The sequence below is a fragment of the Channa argus genome, chromosome 8, assembly GCF_033026475.1.
Source record: "Channa argus isolate prfri chromosome 8, Channa argus male v1.0, whole genome shotgun sequence".
In the NCBI taxonomy this organism is placed as follows: domain Eukaryota; kingdom Metazoa; phylum Chordata; class Actinopteri; order Anabantiformes; family Channidae; genus Channa; species Channa argus.
The window spans coordinates 10,394,424-10,404,474 of record NC_090204.1 but is presented as its reverse complement, the minus strand read 5'-3'; the positions used below and the strand labels follow the sequence as shown (position 1 = coordinate 10,404,474).

Here is a 10,051-nt window from a genome sequence, read left to right as displayed (position 1 = left end):
TGCCCAGTCCTCCCTCTTCCTGCCGTGAGTGAGTACTCAATTACAATAAATAGAAATCTAAGATGAGTGCATACGAGATTGTTACTACTAAAAAACATCGTGTGGCACACTAAGGGATCATTGACTAATAGGTTTGACTTTATTTACCTTAAGTGCTTCCTAAGAGTTTTGAATGGCACTGTTTGACAGGGTCAATGATGCATCACCTCATATACATCAGTTCCTTTTTTGAAATTTGTTTCAAAGTTGAAGCTACAGACACCAACACTCTTGCATTTGTTCAATTCTCAATTTGGTCTCAAAATTAATATTATTTATTACACTCTTAAATGCTTAAAAGACAATCCTGCAGTTGAAATACGTCTGAAGTGAAAATGATAATGGGGCCTTTTCACACTAGTGATATTGAGCAAGAACAAGTTTCCTAAATAAACGATAAGTCAAGGCAAGTCTTTCATATTTTCTCATTATGTCTTCTCTTGCCCACACAAAGTGTTTGCATTCCTGTAGGAATGTGGGGGGCAACGTTTTACTGCAAAATATATAAACGTTATTCTAGTGCCAATCACTGATCAGAATCAGCAGAAACTGACAGAACTGGCGATGAATAGCGAGGTGACGGTAAGAAGAAAAAAGTAATGCCTGGCTTGGAAGCTATACCCTTGGGGGAATTTAGAAGTAAGACCTTAAGTGAAACTATAATCAGCTAAATCAGAACTAGAGATTTTCACAGATTGAAATAATATTTTGTCATCTCAAAGTAAACCAGTTCAGTGTTTCATAATCCTTGCAAATTCACATCAGCACAAATGCAATTTGTCATCAGCTCTTTTACGGAAAGTTGTTGGAACAAATCCAAAATCAGTTCCTGGACACTGGTGTCCAGTTTACAAGACATGAAAAAAAGTTTGTGAAATACTTTTATTGTGATAAAAGAATTCCTTATTTCTCAATGACCCACATACACTGCTCTAATTGTTATTACAGATTAAAGTTAGGCCAGTATCTACAAAGTCTGACCTTAAAACATGAGCCAATATGTAGCACAACACTTAAGATCAATAATATCATAATGAGTTTGTAGTACAGGAACAATCCATGTGCTCCAACATCATCTTTTGCCACAGTAATAAAATGTACATAATATTTACAAAGACTTAAAGGCATGCTTAGATTAAATGAAGGCATTTAAGCATGACTTTGTGTGTAAAAACACAAAAACATTCAAGATAGCAGCTGACTGATTTCATATTTTATCTACTGTTCTGGCCTCATGTGATCCTAATTTTGTTCTATGAGTAAACTTTGTTCTATGATGAAATGTCTTTTTTAGGACATTTTTTCCCACAGAGTTATTGTTTCATTTCTGTAGAACCAGGCCTGTTCTGTGTCTTCTTTATCAGAACTACAGTACCTCTCAAAATGTATTAGTTCAGTAGATATATGCATCTATAAAGATGCAGATAGCTACACAGTGATTGATGAACGCTTTCCGTCAGTAAGCTTGTTAGTGATATAATACAGAAAGCTAATTACTTAGGAGAGATGCCCTACTCTGTATAATTGACTTACACTGTGGGACAGAAAAAGCCTGCAATGCTGAACCTCTATGTGTCAGCCATTTCACCCCAGTGTTGCACAATGCAACTTGAATACTTTAATTCTGTAACATAATTCCCCACAGAACAAGAGAGCTTAAGTGAGGGATTGTCATAAACCAAATGTGAACATGTGTTTGTATAACTATGTTGTGCCACAACTAAAGCGGTGCAGTTATTTATCATTACAGAATAACACAGACAGCAGAGGGAGTGTGTTTTTCAACAGATGTTGCAGACCACTTGTGCACACTCTTGTACTCATCAGGGTTAAGTGCTGAATAACCTATATCCTCAACTGACCTCCTCTTCTGGACCCGATGGAGCAGGATCCGGTAGGTCCCTGTCAATGGGCTCCTACAATCCAAACATGGATTGTTTTGGAAGTGAACTGTTTCAATGCCAAGATCTGACAGCCAACTCTTTACCTCCTGCTCTTCCTCACACAGAACCACACTGGTCTGCGCAAAATGGGCCGGGGACAGGGGCAATGACACATATGGATGAGGGTACTCAATCCCTTTCAACCAAGCACTGCCTGAAATCTGGTTGAGAGGGGAGCGATCAACAGGCACAGGCCTCAGCATGCCTTTAATCACCAACTGACACGGATTGGGCACATAAGGAGGAATGCTGTAAGCCCCTTGGAGGATGCAGCGCTTCAGCCTGCCCAGGTTGTCCCCATAAAAAGGCATAGTGGCTGTCACCATGAAGTACAAGAGAATACCTAGAGCCCATATGTCTGAATAGCGTCCAATGTAACCTTTTACCCTGAACAGTTCAGGAGCAGCATAAGGTGGTGACCCACAGAAATTGGTGAGGAGCTCGTTGGGGCTGCTCTCTGTGCTGAAGCCAAAATCACCGACCTTGATGCAGTAGCTGGTAGTGTAGAAAATATTTTCTGCCTTAAGGTCTCTGTGGATGATGTTGCTGTCGTGCTGAAACAATAGAAAAACAAGTTTATTCAAACCTTTAGTAAAAGAAAGGGTTTAACTTTTTGTTATTATTATTTTTATTATTATTAATATTATTATCAGGGATGGAATAAGTAAATTTTCTTAAGCTACAAACTTTAGTACAAGAGTCAAGGTACTTGTATTTTTTCTATACCTATTACTTGTTACTTTTATCTGGCATATAACATAGACATTGTTTTAGATCCCATATACAAATAGTAGGCTTATGTTGTTATTAAATAGCCTGAACTGCTAAAACATTAAAAACAGATGTTGCCAGACGTTTTGGCTTTTGACTGCACTAAAAGTCCAGATTGTTATATTTTACATATATGTGGGTTGTTAACAGTTCCACTACAGAGAGATTTCTTCTTTGAACTTTGATGATTTTGCTATTCAAATTACTGTTTGAGGTCCAAAGGGTTTAAAATTAAAGAAAAGCTGACTCTCAAATGACTGGGCTAAAATATCTGTATGTAAAGTAGCTAAAAAGCAGTAAAATGATACTAACACATTATTTCATGTGCATTAACATTGTAATAATGTTTCTAAATTGTTACGTTAGTCACAGGAAAAATGTTTTTCCATTTATTTTTGATACTTTGTACTTTTAATTAAGAAAGTAATTCAAATAAATGTTGTTCACATGCTTTACCTGTTGTATTATTACTTGTGGAACTATAAAGAATAAAATGTTGTTTGGTTAGGTAAAAAGAAAAGTTTTTATCTCCAGTCACTGAGAAAAAACAGACATGCAGATTAAAACTGAACTCAATCTTCCTGGTGGTCTTGGCCTCGTAACCACATTCCTGTTGTTTATCATGATGGGAAAAATTTGTTTATTTGCCCTTTCTCTTTCTGCTGCCTGTTATAAAAGTGAAGCCAAAAATAAAATAATTACTTACTCACTTAGCTACAGCCTAACTTTAAAGTAATTCAGTTGAAATGCGTAGATTGAGCCTTTATAAAAATAGAACTTTATTTCAAAGTCGGCTCCAACTTGCTTGTGATAACTTAGTCATGGAAATACCTCAAACATCTCAGACTGAACACACAGTCTTGTTTTTCAGGGGATTACAATTACCAGTGACACTGCAGCTTACCATGTATCTAACAGCAGAGATGACTTGTGCAAAGACCAGCTTGGTTTCCAGGTCACCTAGCTTCCCCCTGGTGGTGATACGGGAGAACAAGTCTCCACCGCTGCCGTACTCCATCACCAGATACAGCCTCCTGCTTGTCTCGATCACCTCATAAAGACGCACCACGTTAGGGTGGCACAGCTTCTCCATGCAGCTGATCTCTGATGATGTCAAAGACTTGGTCTTCTTATCTAGGCGCAGCTTGTCAATGATTTTTACAGCTACTCTTTCTGAGGCAGAAGACATTTAAAACAAAGACAGAGACTTGCTTGTAAGCTTCAAACAAATGTGAAAATACGAAAACAGATGCCATTGCTTTGAGAAGACTACTAAAGAAATTACTTTTGGCATCTAATTAAACTGGAAGATTGTTTCAGCATTATTCTAAGGTATGATAAAAATGTGGATAAAAATCAAAAACTCCACAGCAAACATGCCTTGCTCCAAAGTGCACCCAATTTTTTAAATAAAAGGATTCAAAGAGAAAGTAAAATCACTGCAGGGGTCAAAGAAGATTTAGACTCATCACAACAGTTTATTCAGGGGATCAGTCAACATAAATATTATCCACAAACTACAGCTATATTACGTACACTTTCCACTCAAAGTCATTGAGATTTGCCCCGACAGAACAGAAACAGATGCTAGTCAAGTTAGATGTAAACTAGAAAACATGGTGCAAAATAAGCCAACATAGAAAAAACTCATGGATCCTGACCTTTTGTCAAGGTGTGAATACCCAGCTTGACTGTTGAGAAGTTGCCTTTCCCAATCTCTCCCCGCAGCTCATAAAAACCAGCCCTTCGACCCAGCATCAGATCACTGATGATCTTGTCATTGTGGGCCATGTCATAGACGACCCTCTCAAATGGTGACTGCCTCATTTGCTCTGCTTCAGTCAGCTGGGGGACAGCTCTGGTGGAGGCATAGGCCAGTGGTTTGGCTGTTATTTCCACCTTGGGGGGCTCATCTTTGGATTTTCTGGACACTTTCTGGTTTGGCCAAAGGCGCGTTTTGATGGCTTAAAAATATATATTCAAGGATCAAGAGAAAAGGGCACATCAGTGGAGAGATTTCAAACGTTTGCATAGGCCTGTAGAAATATCAGCAACACAGACAATATGATGTTAGTATTAAATGTAATAGTCAATGTACTCTTGATAGGAATTGGTGAAAATCCAGTACTGATGCTTCGTAATCGGTGCTGAACTGTTAGAAAAGACAAAAAAGTGTTTAGATAAGTTATGTGAGTCCTGTGTACATATAATAAGATTAACCTCCTCCTTAGTTCACGTTGTCTTGTAAAAGGCAAAATCACTTGCCTCTTTTAGATCACTCTTGATCTGCACCATAGATAGTTTATAAATAGTTGTATGTGATGCATAAGCTGTGGGGGGTTAATGAATTTGTAAAGTTTAAGTTAATATACAAACATCAATATTTACTAATACTAATACTGTCACACAGTACTCAGGTGTAAAACGGAAGGCATAAAACTGTGACACCTTTGTGCTGTGACAAGCAATATAATAGTTCATAGATCTTGACATATACGGATATTTGTTTGGAATCTGTTAAATCAGCTTTCGCATTGTGCATGTTTGCTTTTGAATAATGGACAAAGGCAGGATGTCTCGACCTTTCCTGTTTTTTTCTCTTCTGTTCTCGGAACACGTACCTTATTCTTCAGACATGGTTCTGTATGCTCAGCACTTTTCTTTTATAGATTCGCCAGTACTTGCTTTTTTCAACAAATGGGATTGTAATTTGCCCCATGTTTGATGTTTACCTGAAACCTTTTTTGTTCTTTTGGAAAACAGTTGATTGAGAGCCAGCAGAACAAAAAGAGCAACAGGTAACAGGGTCGTGTCCTACTGTACTCCTATGAAAACTTAAATAAAGAATAAAGTAGCTAGGGATCAACACCAATAACAAGTTACACATAAAACACTTAATGTAAACTACAGAACTGTAAATTTGCGGTGCAAAAAAAAAACGTGGCCATGTCATCATGGATTAAATTTAGCTAAGGACAGGCTCAGGTCTATATGTGCCCAGGATTACTTGCTACTCTTAGATCCAGTCTTAGAGGGTCACTTTTGAAAGTAGAGGTCTATTTATACTCTACTAAATGCTAAAAGGATAACCAAAAATTAACAAAGCTGCAAAATTACAGTAAAGATTTTTTTGATGAGCCATCAGCACTACATAATTAATGAAGGTAGATGATTAAATTAAACACTTCAGTTGGTTCAGTTGGTCAATTTAAAATTTTAAATTACCGATTAAATACCTGTAAATGTCTTTTATTATTCAACATATAACTTCAGCAACATAAAGCCCTTCAGCAAACAACCACCAACCATTTTGAGGCTAGGTTATCAAGGTTTATAGGTTATAAACTTTGCTAAGTTTTATACTATAAATGGTGGCTTTTTCAAATGGTTATTAGAAAATTTACCAATGCTTTACACTACTATAAGCTGCCAGCATGAATAGTTCTTAAATGTTGCTAGTTAATATTTAAATGAATGCTCATGCTCAATTTCTAAAAAGCCAAAAATGTCAAAGTATCTACTTACAGTATAAATTTTCATAGTTCATTACGAGGGTTTTTTCACACAATCCATTTTAAAGATGGTCTAAAGTGCAGGAAAAGCAAGGTATGTGTCATGCTGACTGTATATGAATGTGTATAGATGATCTACAAAGCAATAATAAATTCATTAATATTCACAAAATTATTAGTTACTCTCAAAAAAGAATGCTTCAACAAAGTATCACGTTACTCAATAAAAAATTACATAACTGTAAAGATCGGTGTTATTTTTTTTAAAGATGTAGAGTAGCTATTTACCTGGGAGCTGTGGGTCTTTCATGTCTGTGCCTCAGTCTGTAGCACCTGACTGACTGAACATGTGAATGGAGGTTCAGAGGACTAACGCACTCCACACAATCCTATTAATGCAGTGTATTAGTGGAGTGCATTAGGTCCTCTGACAGATGGAAAAAAATTTAAATGCTGCATATACACACTTCTGAGGAACAAAGTGATCATTATACAAACTTATTTTCACACTGATACAAAGATGATGATAAATGCCTAAAATATATAACTAAAAATAGGTTATTAAGAAGATTCCTTTTAAATCTTTGTCGATATTAAAGGATAAAAATACAGATTCTTTGATACCTTTCTTAAATATGAGAGAGAAAAAACTGAAACATTACACATTTAAACAACAGGTACAACATGAACAGGTAGGCCTTTAAAGGAAATTCAGAGAGCACCTTACCTTAAGTTGTAAAAAAGAAGAGTTAAACTGGGGGAAAGTGGTGGGGTCAATGTCAATTATAGGATTGTAAGGATGTAATTTTATATTTAGAAAAAATGTGCAATTTAGTTAAAGAGTTTAAGCAACATAGTCAAAATTTGTTAAACATGCTTTAATCAATATTGATACAAAAAGTTGGCAAAAGTTGCCAACAAAGTCTTAAAATGCACTTAATTACTGTACAAAGAACTACAGTATACAACTGGATATATATTACAGGGTTTTATTGTATTTAAAATGACAGCAATATATTGTTACTGTTACTGACCAACCAGCAGTTTCACTCTTAGCTTAGTTAAAATATTGGGAAATTACATTCACTCTTACAAATAATGCAATTTTGTTCTCACCATAAACTCCTCTGCTTCGGTCATCAGCTGCTCTTGTTCCTCGTTCAAATCGCCAAAATCAACAAAATTCAGCTGTAATGTACATCATCTACAGTCAAGGTACAACTTGCCTGTAATTGTACAATATGTTATTGTGGAAAAATGCTGTTAGCAACTGCAATGGTTTTTTTTTACCCATGATGCAGTGCAATATACAGTTAAACTTATTAAGTTATTGTAAAACTTTACCGTAGAAATTACAGCAATTTGTTACAGTGAGATAATACCTATCAGTCAGTTTATAGTCTTATTGCTAATTTAGGTTTTGTAGCCAGAAATGTTTCTATTTAGATTCACCCACAACTCATTTGTCAGAGTTATTCCCAGCCACGCTATATACAACAACAACAACAACAACAACAACAACAACAACAACAACAACAACAAAGCTCTGATAAAAAGCTCTGTAGGCTACCTGCTCAGAAACACATGTCAGATAACGTTGTCAACACAGGGGAGCATTTGTATCGCCATAATGCTTTCTCCCAGGAGTTGACAGAAACCAAAAGAGTAAAAAATAGTGCATGACACCAACAGAGCCATAATGTGCACAGCTGAAAGAGAGGTTTTTGCAGCTTGTTTCTACTGCCCCCAATGGATAAAAAGTGAATACGTTCTTAGCTTTCTGTATATTCATCAGTAAGGGTGAATTAATATACCATTTATCCACACTACTGGTATCAAAATAAATTTAAAGATTTCTACCATTTCTGACCAAAATCAACAATATCTTAATATTTCTTACTAGCGTTTAGGGTCGCAGTGCCCTTTGATTGGCGTTAATCTCCAGCCAATAACCACATTCTTGTCTACTAAAGGTCCAATCACCAGCGAGAATTAGTTGGCGGGAGAGGAGCAGTGGGGGAGTCGTTGTACTTGATCTGCCAATCAGAGCAGGCGCCCCATCGAAAAGCCGGAAACACATGCCTGCGTACTGGTGCTAATGTTATCTGTGAGATGTAAACAGAAAACTGTATTAATTTTTTGTGTATCTAAAAACAACTTCTGCGTAACTCACGAAAAATGGCAGCAACAGTGGCAACGCCTGTCGTCCAAACCGAGCACGAACCTGATCGGTGTGGTAGCGAGGAGAGCCACAGGGCCGAGACGGCGGATGAGAGCGGCCAGCAGCAGCCAGGCCCTGCTACCGCCGTTACCCACAGCCGACCGTCCAAACTCCCGCTGGCCCGCATCAAGGCACTCATGAAGACCGATCCAGATGTGTCCCTCGCCAGCCAGGAGTCGGTATTTATCATCGCTAAAGCCACGGTAAAAGTCATGAAGGAAGTTAAGCTTTAACCACCTGGTACGAACCATAACGTTACTGCTATTTGACAGTAATCCAGGCAAAAGCTTGCTTTAAAGTGGCAGATGGCTATAAAAAAATTATATACTAAATCAATTAATAAATAAAATCAAAACCACTCTAACTATAGTATACTGAGAGTGGAAATTTGTAACTTCCAGCCTTGTACACTGAGAAGGTAAGGGGAAAACACCCGCTGAGAATACAAACAATAATACCAGGTGAAGTTGAGTTCAAATCAAATCGATATTTTCTATTATTTCTATCGGTTAAAGAAACACTAGTGCTAGTTTCTGATCATATTCTTCATATGCAGCTTTTAATCTACAAAATCGTTTTAATGGTCTACACTGCAAATCTACTATGTTACCACATCAATTGCATGATTTGTTTCCAATTTATTTAAAATTTTAAAAACCGAATATTAATGATTGTAAATTTTTCAGGAGCTGTTTGTTGAGATGATTGCCAAAGATGCTCTTGTGTATGCCCAACAAGGAAAGAGGAAAACTTTGCAAAGGAAAGACTTGGGTAAGCACTGCAAAGAAAATCACATTGTTATTTGCACATACACACAGAATCACTATACTTATACTTAACTATTACTTATCAAGTCAGAACAGGGCATCGTTTTTTTTAGATTGTAGAACATTTGTTATAGAGAGGATTAGATTGTAATGGTGCACTGGTGAAATTATTTAACTTTCAATGACAACAAAGTGATTTTAATTTTTAGATCAGCTAATATAAATACATAAAATATCTGTTCATTACTTTTGACTCCCTTATCTTCTGTTGTCATCAGTATTAAAAAAAACATTGCCCTCTTTTCTTTTGTTTACACAGACAATGCTATAGAGGCCATAGATGAGTTTGCATTTCTTGAAGGTAAGTCTTGTCAAAATCCCTATCATTATTCCAAATGGCTGTTTTAACCTGATTTATACCCTAAAGAAATTTTCTTTTTACACTTGTCCATATGACCTGCATTTAGACGTGCATGTGCATGGTTGTGTAATATATTTTGTACCATTACACATTTTACTAATTCTTCTGTATTTTCAGGCACACTAGATTAAAGACACAGGAGATACAGGAGATGAATGAGAACATTGCAATATCTGCCATCAACGAAGAAACTGTGGAGAGGATTTATTCGGGATTTATTTGTGTTGAGACTCAAATCGGACATTTATACATACTTTTCTGCAGTGTGCTATTAAGATTTTTCATATTTAACCTGTAGTGAAGTGCACATTTTTGTAAATATTTTTGTAATACTACTGAACCAAGGAATAAAGTACTGTTTTAAACAAGATTGTGTC

At 36.5% G+C, this 10,051-nt stretch overlaps 2 protein-coding genes across 2 annotated transcripts; one reads left to right on the top strand and one right to left on the bottom strand.

Moving 5' to 3' along the window:
- Positions 1-1,781: 1,781 nt before the first annotated feature.
- On the bottom strand, positions 1,782-6,877 carry LOC137131497 (serine/threonine-protein kinase NIM1). The gene is made up of 4 exons (XM_067512850.1): positions 6,554-6,877; positions 4,415-4,717; positions 3,658-3,926; positions 1,782-2,536 (listed from the first exon to the last, which is right to left on the bottom strand). Exons 1-4 carry the CDS (start codon positions 6,573-6,575, stop codon positions 1,784-1,786), a joined length of 1,347 nt encoding a protein of 448 aa, XP_067368951.1. The 5' UTR covers positions 6,576-6,877; the 3' UTR covers positions 1,782-1,783.
- Positions 6,878-8,270: 1,393 nt separating this feature from the next.
- pole4 (polymerase (DNA-directed), epsilon 4, accessory subunit) lies at positions 8,271-10,051 on the top strand. Its single transcript, XM_067512852.1, has 4 exons — positions 8,271-8,689; positions 9,173-9,257; positions 9,573-9,614; positions 9,792-10,051. The coding sequence occupies exons 1-4, from the start codon at positions 8,444-8,446 to the stop codon at positions 9,803-9,805; spliced, it is 387 nt and encodes a 128-aa protein (XP_067368953.1). The 5' UTR covers positions 8,271-8,443; the 3' UTR covers positions 9,806-10,051.